This window comes from Dermacentor silvarum, unplaced genomic scaffold, assembly GCF_013339745.2.
Source record: "Dermacentor silvarum isolate Dsil-2018 unplaced genomic scaffold, BIME_Dsil_1.4 Seq877, whole genome shotgun sequence".
NCBI classification, from domain to species: domain Eukaryota; kingdom Metazoa; phylum Arthropoda; class Arachnida; order Ixodida; family Ixodidae; genus Dermacentor; species Dermacentor silvarum.
The window spans coordinates 3,198-17,361 of NW_023606913.1; the positions used below are offsets into that span (position 1 = coordinate 3,198).

General features: G+C 47.4%; 1 protein-coding gene across 1 annotated transcript; it reads left to right on the plus strand.

Annotated features, from left to right (window-relative positions):
* Positions 1-9,906: 9,906 nt before the first annotated feature.
* On the plus strand, positions 9,907-11,795 carry LOC119435736 (putative nuclease HARBI1). The gene is made up of 3 exons (XM_037702462.2): positions 9,907-10,488; positions 11,200-11,414; positions 11,481-11,795. Exons 1-3 carry the CDS (start codon positions 9,907-9,909, stop codon positions 11,779-11,781), a joined length of 1,098 nt encoding a protein of 365 aa, XP_037558390.1. The 3' UTR covers positions 11,782-11,795.
* The last annotated feature ends 2,369 nt before the right edge of the window (positions 11,796-14,164 follow it).

The following is a 14,164-nucleotide window of genomic DNA, read 5'->3' on the forward strand; positions in this document are numbered from 1 at the left end:
ATGCCCGGCATATTCCCGTGAGCTTTTCGCCCGGTGACTATGTTTGGCTGTGGACACCAGTTCGCAAAAAAGGGCTGTACCGCAAGTTTCTCGCCACCTACTCTGGACCCTTCATCATTCTCGCTCGTCTTAGTGACGTAAGCTACGTTGTCGCCCAAGTGACTGGAAATAACCGGCGTTCGCGCGTGACACAAGTTGTTCATGTGGCTCGCCTCAAGCAGTATTATCACCGACCCATTTAACTCGCTCGCCGAGCTTCGTCTGCCCCCGGGGAAAATGTAGCGGCAATGCGCGGAGGTTAGAAGACAAAGAGGTGGCGTGGAGCGCGCGCTTGAACTGGGCGGTTGATCGTACCGGAGTGGTTTTCGCCTTCGGCTGCTCCCTTCATGTGCTCTCATCTATAATCATCTGTAAATAAACCCACACCTTCGTAACAATATTGTCATGCAGTTCAGACACGAGACATTCGCCAAGTGATGTGCTGAATGCAAGCACACATAGGAAGCAGCTTTTGACTGAGGAGTCGGTTGAGCAGAGACGAATGGCCAGTGAACATGTTTACTCTGCATCACTAGAAAAGATCCGTGATTTTGGGGGTCGTGTGGCCTACATCACTGGCTACGTTGCACACAAGCTGCGCCAAAAGTAGATGTGTGAGCAGTGTACTGCAGCACTGTTTAACACACCTGGAGCAGCAGACACTGCATTTATACAAAGAAAAGGCAGAGGAGGTCTTCACTACCCATCAAAGAGTGTCATTGCAGTTTGTCAAAAATCAGAATCTCTTCTTCGATGGGCTGTGCATATAAAAAACTATCATCAAAAACACTATTGCAGGACCTAGTGCACCAAGTGTTTGATTCACTGCAGCAAAGAGAGCTGTTTGCAGAGCTTCACTCGCACATGTTCGATAATTCTCCACTGGAAAATCATTATATCCATCTTTTAAGAAGTCTAGCAGAATGTTACTTGAATGTACGCCTCTATCATGTCGCAAAAAAGACAACTCAGAGTTTGCACAGCATTCAAGTGCGCCAAATGTTCCCGAAACTGACTCAATTTAAAGGGCAGTAAAATTTTGTTCCAACATTCCATTTTCTAAGGAATGTAATGAGATCATTTCCATTTTCCCAGACAAGGTAATGTCAAATATGTTTTGTGTTGAATGTGTTGTGAAACCTTCAGTGTCCTTTTTATCATTTTCTTGCTTACTCATATTTTTATAAAGTTGCGACTTTGTTTATGTTCCAATACCTATGCACTGATGGTGTTATTTAGTGCTTCATTATCCCTGTGTTCACTATTCTTCGTACATACATGTTGAAATGTTCCTGTTGACTGCAAGATTGCTCCTATATCTCAATTTCGTCTAGTATTGTTCACAAGTGTTAAAACCTCTCTCCTATGCAATGTGAAAGCGCTGAGGGTTTAATAAATAAAATAATTGTTTGTATATCTACTGTAGTTTAAACTAATACTGTGTAATGACTTAAAGCAGTCATGAACCACTTTAAAAGTGGAGAAAAGCACTTAAAGGAAAAATAGGCTAGTTCAGAAATACATTGCCACAAAAAGTTCTTCAATGCGTTCAGGAGAAGCAAAGTTATTGACAATCAAACATCTTTTGCTGTGATCCCGTTCCTTCTTCGATACCTTGCACTGCGAACGCTACGGCGGAGTGGAGCGGGACCACAATGCTCCGCCTTCTAAATGTCACTGTGGCGGGCGTTCAAATCTCATTTTGGATGTTAACGTAGACGTCACGACTTCCGATTTTGGTGCCTACGATGCACGAAACCTAAGTCAAATGTGGTTGCCCTGAGTGAGCCACAGTGCGCTTAGCACATGGCTTGGCCAGGAGGCACGTGGCGACATCCAGCAGCGGCCACGGTGTAGCTGACCACAGCAACCTATAGCAGCCGCGTATGGGAATGTGCTTTATTACGAACTAATGCACACAGAAGTGAGGATCATGCCGTCTTTTGAAACGAGAGCGTTTGAGAGAAAGGTGATTTTGCGCTCTGCTTGCGAGCTCCATGCAGCGCGTACGACAGTAAAACTTGGCTGAGATGTTCACAGCAGCACATGCTACCAGCAGACTATTATTTCACCAAGCCCGAGAGGTGGTTCAGGGCCCCTTTGAGTGTTTCGATAAAGCATACTGTTTTTGTAAACATCAATGTATGTTTAATTTGTGATGCCGCAAATTCGTGCGCTACTCCTATACAGTTTAGTACTCTGACGTGTTCTGTGCTTGCCTCTCTTTTTGAAAACCTACTTGTTAATGACACTGTCCATAACATGGTCATGGAGATATGGCTGTTCACTGATGTTTCAATCGTGTACCTGGAAGTCATTTTGCCTTAACGGGCACCATTAAACACATTTTTAGCCCATGCTAAAAATAAAGAACTCTGAAAGACCATTACCCAGAACAGCTCTTCACTCATTGCATCAATGATCACCTCCTATCCATGGTATCTAGTAAGTACCTGGGATATATTTCTGATGGCCTTAGGCAGAATAATCCACATTTGAAAAACCACAATGAAAAAATACAAGGATGGAACTGGCGCACTTAGGAAGGGATTCCGTGAGTCTGCGAAAAATAATATCTCGGCCTATTGCTGGAATATGCTGCTGTTGTATGGGACGTATCCGATTTCATACGCACTTGTCCTGTGATGCGAGTTTCTTCTTTGTAATTGTTTCATTGCTTTAGCTTATGTAGATGATTTACGCACTAATTTTAACATCCAACACTTTAGAATGTACTAAGAACATGAGCTAAGTTTGCTTTTATAACATTTCCTAGGCACTACTCACAACTGTCGTGGAACATGTAAATCTAGAAAAGCCAGCTGATGACATTCCGAGAGAAAATGTTAACCTTCTCAACCTCAAAATAAGAAATAAACAAAACACACATCGGTGCCGTTAGGCATTGTCCAACAAGGTCACACCATTTCAGGTGATTTTGCCATATGGCACCAACATATTAAAATATTTGTTAATCCCGGAACCATAGTTAAAGGATAAGGAAGAGAAATGGGCTCAATGTTTGCTAGTTAAAACCACAGGAAGCCAAAAGAAATTGAAGCACAGGAAAATAAACAGTTCTTAGTTCACGTGCAAGAATCATAAGAAAAAGGGAAATAAAACTGAATGAAAAGACAGGATTGTGTCACCAATGTTGTTTTAATGCACAATATATTTACTGCATGCTTTAAATGTTATACTGAACTGATTATATGAACGGAACTGTCATGCCTTTCTCTTGATTCATACCTGTACACTCCTTATATATTGTGACGCTCTTACGTGCGTTCTGGGTTTACACCTCAAAAGTATTTGGGGCATCCAAGAGGGGTGGAGGAAGAAGACGACGTGCGGCTAGCTAGCTGAATCTCAATCGGCACTCAGCTGATCCAGGCCGTCGCGACTCACTCTACTTGGCTTATTAATAAACGCCTTTTCTTGGCGTAACAGAGTGGTGGAGTGTGCTGGGTACGACACTACGTACCACGGAGCCGCAACATCTCGAACTTCGCCGGAGCCGCCGTCTTGCCGGTCTCTCGCCAACGACGTTCATCATGTCCCAGGACGGAAGTGGACAAACGCCAGCGCCAGGTGTACCAGCTCAAAGGTCAACGCCAGTTCGACCATTGCAGCACTACATGGAACCACGCTCGTTCGCGGGAAAAGCGGGCGAAGATGTCGACGAGTGGCTGACACACTACGCATGGGTGAGCCGCTACAACCGTTGGGACTCTGTCACTCAGCTTGAGTATGTCGTACTGTTTCTGAGTGAAACAGCGCTGATGTGGTTTGAAAAGCACGAAGACTCCCTGACAACGTGGGAGCGCTTCGTTGAAGAAATTAAGTGTTTTGGAGACTCCTACGCCAAACAGAAACCCGCGGAGCGAACCCTAGCTCAAAGAGCTCAGACTCCTGGAGAAACGTACACTACGTACATCGAAGAGATCCTCAAGCTGTGCAAAATAGGGAATTCACAGATGTCGGCGGAAGACCGAGTCGGACATCTCCTTAAAAGAATTGCTGAAGATGTTTACAATTTCCTTATAGGCTGGGAACACGTTGATTCCGTCTCAGATGTCGTACGTCACTGCCGTACGTTTGAGACATTGAAGACTCGTCGCATTGCGCCAAAATTTGGACGACTGGCGAATGTGACAACCGTTGCCAGCGTCGATGAGAGCCCGTCCGCCGATCTTTCATCCACTATACGGCAGATCGTGCGTGAAGAACTGCGGCGACACGAGGTACTTGCGTGCGGCGTCATGCAACAACCTGCTGTCTATTCCCCGTAACACACGGCGCCTGCAGCATCGTGCGCTCGTGGCAACCGTCGGTATGTGTCACGGACATCACCCACAGAGGAGCTCCATGACCTCGTGAAGGCACATTTATGCCCGAATAACGACGAGAACACCCTCGCCCCGGCAGGTTTCCACGCAGACCGACTGTTCCTCCTGTTCAGCAGGTTCAGCCACTTCACTCGGTCACACGACCCCCCACGGCTGAGCGCTTCGAGGAGCCGTTCATCGATCGTCTTTTACCTGTGTGCTACAGCTGCGGCGACTTGGGCCACATTGCCAGGTACTGCAATCGCCGCCAACCACCGAGGTTCGACCGATCGACGATGTCAAGGCGGTACCGCGATCCACTTGATGGAACGTACTCACGATCGTACACAGATCCAGGAAGCAACCCTCGCCAGCACCCGGTGACGCTGCGGAACCGTTCTCCAGCATCCGATCGCAGCCTGACACCACCACCCGCTCCTCGCGTAAGCCGGTCGCCGTCTCCGCGGCGTCGCTACCCGTCACCACCTCCGGAAAACTAGTCAGCGCGGCCGTTGGAGGTGAGGTCGCTGGACAATCTTCGATGTCGAGAGATACCTCCACCCATTTGTATGCTTAAGAATAAGGTGTCTGTACTGATTGACGGAGTTTCAACAATGTCCTTAGTGGACACGGGAGCAACAGTTTCAGTGATGAGTCTTGTATTTAAAAGCCTCCTAGGACGAGAAGTGATATTTCGCTGGGACCGGGCTGATACGTTTCGTGGAGTGAGTGGGGAGTTGTTACATCCTGTCGGGGTTTGCAATGTGGACGTTATCTTGGGCGGTCAAATCTTTAACGCGGAGTTCGCAGTTCTGTCTCATTCTACGCATGACATAATCCTGGGCCTTGATTCTTTGAAACTGTGTGGTGCCACTGTCGACTGCAGAACAGGAGAAATTAGTGTAGATACGAGCTTTTCGGCCGCGTTTACGGAAGGCCCACCAAACCACGAAAGTGTGCTTTGTATATCCAGTGATACAGTAGTGCCTCCATTGTGTGCTGCGTGTGTTTCATTCACCTGTTTCCCTACCACCGACGTAACGTTTGACGCTACCGTGGAGCCCATTCATCTGAGCTGCATCAAGAGGAATGTGCTGATACCGTATTGCACGCTGTCAGTTGTTCACGGACGCACAGGCTTATGGATCGTAAACTGTTCCAGTGAACCTGCAATACTACCACAGGGTCTGAAACTTGCCGCCTACCATGAAGATCAAGTGCAGTCACTAGCCATTCTTACAGAAGCCCCTGATTCTTCGGATGAACGCCATTTCGTTAATGCATGCCCTCCAGCGGACTCCTTCATTCTAACTATGGTGGACAAGTCACTCAGCACTAACCAGCGTCAGGAAGTGGCGAATATTCTGGTAAAACACGCCGGACTGTTTGACTTTTCACAGCAACAGGGGCCACCATCGTTTCCCCCTTCTCGAATACACCATCGCATAGATACGGGATCTGCCCAACCATTGCGACAGAAGCCGTACAGAGTCTCACCATCGGAACGCAAGGTGATCAACGATCAAGTTCACAAGTTCGCGAAATGCTAAATAAGAATGTTATCCAAAAATCCTGTAGTCCGTGGGCAGCGCCAGTGATCCTGGTTAAAAAGAAAGAAGGTACATGGCGATTTTGTGTTGACTACCGTCGCCTAAACACCATCACCAAAGAGGACGTGTATCCACTTCCACGTATTGATGATGCCATCGACTGCCTTTCATCAGCATCTTACTTTTCGTCTGTCGACTTGAGGTCGGGGTACTGGCAGATCCTGTGCACAAGGCAGACAAGGAGAAAACGGCATTTGTGACACCAGACGGACTTTTTGAATTTAATGTGATGCCGTTCGGGCTGTGTAATGCGCCTGCGACTTTCGAGCGCTTCATGGACAACATCCTACGTGGTCTGAAGTGGGAAGTGTGCATGTGCTTTCTAGACGATGTAGTGATTTTCGGGCGCACGTTCAGTGAGCACAACGCACGTCTCGACCTTGTGTTAGACTGCTTGGAAAAAGCAGGCTTGGTGCTCAACTCGAAGAAATGCCATTTTGGAGAGCGGGAAACGCTGGTTCTGGGCCATCTAGTGGACAAGGACGGCATACGACCCGATCCAGCGAAGACTGCTGCTGTTGAAGCATTCAAGCAACCTCGCTCTGTAAAAGAGCTACGCAGCTTCCTGGGCCTTTGCTCCTACTTCCGCCGGTTTATTCGTGGGTTTGCCAACATCGCGTATCCACTGACATGCCTCCTCCAGAAGGGCGTTCCCTTTGAATGGACCCCTGAATGTGAAGCCAGTTTTCGTGAGCTGAAGTTTCTTCTGACGTCCCACACCATTCTCCGACACTTCGATCATGCGGCTCCCACGGGAGTTCATACGGACGCTAGCGGTATTGGCATCGGCGCAGTCCTGGTTCAACGCGTCGACACCAAAGAACACGTCGTCGCCTATGCGAGTCACTCCTTAAGCAAGTCTGAGCGCAACTACACAGTCACAGAGCAAGAATGTCTTGCAGTGATTTTCGCGGTACAACGCTTCCGGTCTTACCTGTACGGGCACCCCTTCACTGTGGTGACAGACCATCATTCTCTATGCTGGCTAGTTAACCTCCGTGATCCATCAGGCCGGCTTGCGCGTTGGACACTTCGCTTACAGGAATATGATTTTACCGTTTCTTATAAAAGCGGCCGACGGCACGCCGACGCTGACTGCCTCTCGCGTCTGCCGCTTCCGACAACGGACTGCGACGCGGACAACTTCGATCGCTATATCGCATCGTTGGAGCCAGGATTTCCTGATATTAATACCTTCAAGGTCGAGCAGCGAAAGGACAGAACTTTAGAGCCACTTTCCATTGCCGCAAGAAAATCAGCACCATCCTCTCGTTTCTGCGTTCGGGATGGGGTTCTGTACAAAAAGAAGAATTCTACTACAGGCCCACGATATCTCCTCGTGGTCCCGGAAAGCCTCCGTGTATCCATCTTGCGCGCTATGCATGACGACCCTACGTCTGGTCATTTGGGATCTGCGCGAACGCTCTACCGAGTCCAAGAAAGGTTCTACTGGCCTAAAATGCGTCAGACGACCGACCAGTACGTATCCAGCTGCAACGAGTGTCAACGTCACAAGCGTCCGACGAGCGCTCCTCCTGGCCGACTACATCCAGTGCCACCCACTCCCAAGCACTCCGTTCGAGCAAGTCGACATTGACCTTCTCGGTCCTTTCCCGCGGTCATCTGATGGGAATCGCTGGATTGTCGTGTGTACCGATCACTTGACGCGCTACTGTGAGACAGCTTCTATACCATCGGCTACTGCAACCGAAGTGTGTATTTTTCTGCTGCGTTTCGCTTTCTCCGACACGGACCTCCCAGAGTCATCATCAGCGATCGTGGACGGCAGTTCACTGCAGACGTGGTCGAAGAGATGCTTCGTCTATGTGCTTCAGGTTTTCGACATTCCACGCCGTATCATTCCCAAACAAATGGCCTGACGGAACGCACCAACAGAACGCTTACTAACATGCTATCCATGTATGTTGCGTCAGATCATAAGAACTGGGACAGCGTGCTCCCTTTCATTACTTACGCATTTAATACCTCACAGCATGAAACTACGGGCTACAGTCCCTTCTTTCTTCTATATGCTCGTCCGCCTCGTTACACGCTAGACACTATCTTGCCGTTTTCAAGCCACGATAATCTTTGTATATCCGAGACCGTCTCTCTTGCTGAAGAGGCCCGACGACTTCCTTCTTTACGCACTCTTGTTTCCCAAGAACGCTCGAAAGAACGCTACGACCACCGACGCCGACACGTGATATATGACCTCGGTGACTTAGTGTGGCTGTGGAAACCAACAAGAAAACGTGGTTTATGTGAAAAACTGCTGGCCCACTATGTTGGACCCTATGTTATTACTGATCGTATCAATGAATTCACCTACCGCATAGCACGCCTCACATCAAATGGCCGTCGGTCAGCAAAGACTGAACTTTCGCATGTCGCCCGTTTAAAGCCCTTTATCTCTAGACAACCTGTTTGATTTGCCCGGTGGGCTTCTTCTGCGCGGAGGGCAATGTGACGCTCTTACGTGCGTTCTGGGTTTACACCTCGAAAGGATTTGGGGCATCCAAGAGGGGTGGAGGAAGAAGACGACGTGCGGCTAGCTAGCTGAATCTCAATCGGCACTCAACTGATCCAGGCCGTCGCGACTCACTCTACTTGGCTTATTAATAAACGCCTTTTCTTGGCGTAACAATATACTAGTGTATACTCCTTCTTAGATTAGTCCCATTTATATAACACAGAACTCCTGATATTGAACTTGTTGATTAGGTGATTTGCATTTGTTATGTTGTTGTATTTAAATCGTAATCTTTAACACCCCCCCCCTGCACAAGGTTTGAAGAAGAACAAACCTTTTCTGGACTAAAGACAAAAGGTGTGCAAACTATTACAGAGGCCAGGCAAAACTGTTAATGACAAGGTGACTGAATTAAAAAAAATTCTCTACGCTCAAATCGTATTAGACAGAGATGCAATTTGGAGAACCTGCTTATAATAAACTTATTATGCAAACTTGCTTGCGTGAATTGTGTATTTCTTGCAATTTCACTTCCATTTGTACATGCCATGAATTCCTTTCAAATGGTTTTGTAGAGTACTCGTTTTATTTAGTTAAAAAAGTAATTTGACCCGTGTACTTCCCTCTATGGTGCGCCGTTGCATGAATGCAGCGCTTTGAGCGCTACTGTATACGTCGACGTGCCAATCTAGGTCGTGACATACTACAGGTGAGTAAGCAGGCGTGGAGCTTGTGAAAATGCCGATGTCGAGGGGCAGCAAAATGAAGCATATATTCAGCGTAAAACCAGCTCGTGCATTGATGTATACACTTGTGCAGGTGTGCGACCCTCGAACGCGCTCAAGTCAAAGGAGTTCGTGCTGTCGCGAGTACTGCGAGAAACAAACAGTTGTGCAGCATGTCTTTTAATATTCACAAAAGCAAGTTGTTACTGAACACGAAGGGGTAAGGCTAGGATTTTTGAATAACGTTCTACAAGCCGCAAATGCACCATCCACTGTCAAAAGCAGGAATACTCCACGACAGTCGCTGACCTGCAAGGCGTTCATTGTACATATTTTGAAACAGCGGTTTCGGTCTGCGATGGCACATGATTCCGCCGAAGAGGGCAAAATTTCCCTCAGATATTCCTTCGTCCGTGACCATACACTCTAAGCCAAAAATGGAGAAAATGAGAGTAACTGCAACTTTTAGTCCTCCCGACTAACATTTAGTCCCCAGAAGGACCAACTGGAACAAGATGGCTGACATGTCCAAAATCGAAGGACTAACCGCCGTAATCACAAACCAACCTAGCCCTTATCTTTAGCGTTCCTTACCTTATCGGCTCCTTACCGCGTTTCAAAAACAGACCTTAAACTTAGCGGCTCCCTTTAGCCCAACTTTAAGGTCACGAAGAGGGCGCCTCCTTAAGGCAGCATCTGAGGTAGCTTAACGGCTCCTTATCGAATCCAACATGGCGGCGTGCTACGATGACAGCTTCAGCGAGTTCGTCGATTTTGTAAACCGTGCAAAAGAAATGGACAACGAAGCGTATAGTTTTGTGCGGCCGTTGCAGCGGAACCTTAGGGATCGCCAGAATCCCATGGAGTTTTACAGTGACCAGGAGTTTTTAGCCAGGTACCGCTTCTCAAAAGCTACTGTGCTCGAACTACTGACCATGTTGCCGCTGCATCAGAACACGGACGGACGTGATTGCCCTGTGCCACCGCTGTTGCAACTGCTGGTGACACTTCGTTTCTACGGCGCGGGAACTTTTCAGATTGTCTCAGGCGACCTAGTTAATGTGTCGCAGCCAACCGTTTCCCGTGTTGTCACACGGGTGTCGAAAATGATTGCCGCAACGCTGTTCCCTGCGCTTGTGAAGTTCCCCGACGCGGGGAAAATGCATGAGGTCATGCACCAATTTTACATCAAGGCAACGTTTCCGAGGGTGACTGGTTGCATTGATTGCACCCACGTGCGTATCAAAAGTCCAGGCGGAGACGACGCCGAGGTATTCCGCAACAGGAAAGGATATTTCTCCTCCAATGTGCAGGTAAGTGCAATACGTTCATAACCGTCAGAATGCGTACAGATACGTAAAAAAAACGCATTTTTACGTAGTATAAGGATGCGCTACTTGAAATAGCTTAGTGATTAGAAGCGTAGCGGATTAGGCGAGTTTTTGCGGCATGATCTTGTCTACCAGCGTAACCCTGGTTGATTAAACAGGGAAAAAAAACACGACGAGACAAATGCGAGAATGTCTCTGTCGCGTTTTATTTTATTGTTTTCGTGTTCACTCGGAGTGGAGCTAAATACGTGTCTCTGTTCTATTTCCCCCCATTTACTCAACCAGACGTGCGCTAAAAACAAGATCCTGCCGGACAGCCGTACCGGCAATACAGTTGCTGTACCGCTGCAGCGCTGCCAATTTGCTGCACGGGAAAGTGGTTACTGTAGTCCTGCTTTTTTTACCTGCGTCGGCCTCTCATTGCAATGGTAATACGCAGCAGAGAATACAAGTGTGCGACGTCGCGGGTGCATCAGGTCGCGAGCTGCATTAAGCTCAATCTCTGCTTCAATTTTTATCTCAGACAGAAAATTATTTTCATCCACTAACGTTCAAATACAAGATTTAAGAGGCACTCGACTGCTATTATATTATAAACATTGTTACTAGACTACATATAAACAGCTTGGAAAATCTGCAGGTAACAGCAGCTGCAAAAAAATTCACGTTCATTCTTTTTTGGCATGTTTGCAGGCAATCACAGGACCTGAACTCCAATTTTTCGATTTAGTTGCAAGCTGGCCGGGCTCTGCACATGACAGCAGGATTTTTGACAACAGCAATGCGAGAGTACGTTATGAGGAAGGAGATGTACCTGGCGTACTCCTCGGCGACATGGGGTATGCTTGCCGGCCATACCTTATGACGCCGCTAAAAGATCCTGGGGGCAAAGACAGCCCGGAGTACAGGTGTGTATGGATGGTCACAATAATATACAGCCAGTACATGAAAATATGTAACATCTCTTTATTTAGGTATAACAAGTCCCAAATCCGGACCAGGAACACCGTCGAAAGGGCTTTTGGCATCTGGAAAAGAAGATTTCCATGTCTTGATATGAAGCTACAAATAGAAACAACAACTTCTGCCATGGTCATCACGGCATGTGCAGCTCTGCACAACTTTGGCCGGAACCGTCCAAGTGATGAACTGCCACCCGACACATGCAATGATCAGCAGCCCTCCCCAGCTTTACAACCTCAAGGACCACAGCCCGTTGACTCGGCGAGTGGCTTCAGAACTCGAGCACGCATTATTCAGCAATATTTTTCCTAAAATGTGGCAGAGCAAACAGGGCATGCATATTGAAAATAAAAAAATTGTGCCATTTTACTTACTCGCTTTTTTCACGGCAGCTATTTTCAGCATTAGCAGCTCGAGCTTAGCCTTTTTGCTTGCACAGTCAAGCTCATGCATTTGTTTTGATTGCCTCATATTGAGAGCATGTTCAGCTCTCATCAGCTTCATCTTGAGCAAGTGCTCCCTCGTCTTTCGTTTATTATCTTCCTCAACACTGCTAAGGCGGGCGCTAAGCTCTTCTTCAACAGCTGCCCTCTTTGCGAGCGTTCTGCGTTGCACAGGAGCTGGGTTTTGTGGGGTAGCCTGTAACGGGGAAGCCAGTTGCGGGACAGCAGGTTGCAGGTCAGCTGGCCCTCTGTGCCGATAGCTCGACCTCAGCTGCGGTGGCTCGATTTTGTGCTTGGATGCACACCACCTCGCTGCTTTCATCATTCGGGCTTGCAGGGATATCCCACTCATAGATGCTGTCTGTGAAAACATTTGTAATTGTTAGCTTTGAACACAACTCATGATCACCATATGCATGAAGACTGACTATGCGTGAACACAAATTTTGCTTGCACTACAGTGGGCAACTACGAGCACTTGCGACACTGTACCTTGTCTAGTTCACAGTATTAAGGACTGTAAAGAATTGGTGAATATGTATGTGCTTTATGAAATGCAATAAATATTTCACGTTACAGCCCATCTATTTCTACTTTTTACTCATACAATGGTAATCCAGTTGAAGCAATTCACTGGCTACCCCTGTTGAAATCCTTAAAACACACAGCAGGAATGGGAGTACATTCCTGGGATTTCCTTAAGCTGGCTCCTTTGCTAGTTACCTGAGACGTAAGGTTGGCTGGTGGTACTGATACTGCACTGCACAAGGCAGTGTTGCCAACAACAGTGCACCCATTTACCGATTTGAGCTTGGTGCTGTAATGTATGAAGCCCTACAGCCTAGTGACAGCTTTGTTTTCCACAGCGACTTACACAGTGCGGAGCAGGTAACACATGAGCTATACTAGTGGAAGGATTATGTGCATTTCAAGTACACGCCTCGTGGTTATCACAGTGCAATAATGGACGGAAGCTACCAGGAGGGAGCAATCATTGTCAACACATCAAATGTTTGGACAGCGTGCATACAAGTGTTGTGAGCCACTTGTTCGGCTAAATGTAAGCAGTAAACCTGCTAATTTATTTTGTCTGCTACAAACAGACTACGATGAAAGCATGTGTGACACCATGAGCATGAACATGCACATATGATCCCTGCATGAACACAAAGGAAGAGGTTACAACGCTCGAGCAGCAAAAAAAATATATTGAAATTGACGACGTTGTGCCAGTGTTCAAGCCTATGCAGCACAGAATCAAGATATCACGAAATCAAAACATCAACACTCGCATGCATTAACCAGTGCAAAATATGCATGAAGCCACCTTGTACGTTTTTTCTTTCAGGATATAGCAGTGAAGTGTTTGTTGTTTTCGAGATCCATGTCGATGCTCTCACGGTTCGTGCAGAGAGGTGAGCATGCGAGCTATGCGTTGGAAAGTGTTGGGAATGGAGACCCGCAGTTTCATAGTATGTGCAGTGTTTGGGTGACCACTACAGATCCCACACTGTGGCAGAGGCTCTGTTACTTGTCCCCATATAAAGGTGTTGTCTAGCTGGTGTATGCAGGGTGTTTATTTGTGCTTAGTTGAGTGTGCCCTCTCGTCTGGTAAGGTGTGGGCTGCGAGTTGAAAATTGTGTTCCGTGTTCTCTGTATGGTGCTAGTGTGGGCATTGTGGGAGCCTTGCGAGAGGTTCGACCTGAGCATGGGATGGAGGGGGCCCAGCGCAGTGCTTCTCGGGCGAGCAGGTTAGCCCCTTCATTGCCATCCATTCCCGCGTACCCCGGTATCTAGATCACCTGAGTGGGCGGGTGCAGCTGTTTGTGGATTGCTTCACAGTAACCTTTAGGAAGTTGTCCTCTGAATTATGCGGCAGGCTTTCATCGAATCTGTAAATATGATACATTTCTTCAAGGTGATTGGGGTGAGTTTAATTGCCTTGATGATGGTGGGAAGCTCCACCCACTGTGGTGCCATCTTTTTGATAGTGTGCGTGTGAATAATTGTGCAGTGATGATAGGTAATTGCTATGGCTGCAGCGCTGTTGTTGATGGAAGCATCTGTGTACAGGTATGTACATCAATTTACAGTATTAGCGTACATGTGTTGGCTCGTTGAATGTACTTGCTATTGTACGTGATGCGCTGTTCTCTGCGTTTTTTGTTTCGTTGGGGGTCCATATACCGGGATAGGGGGGCTATTGTGAGTAATGCTTGAGCACTTTTGCCGAGCGTGCTTGCAGCAAACAG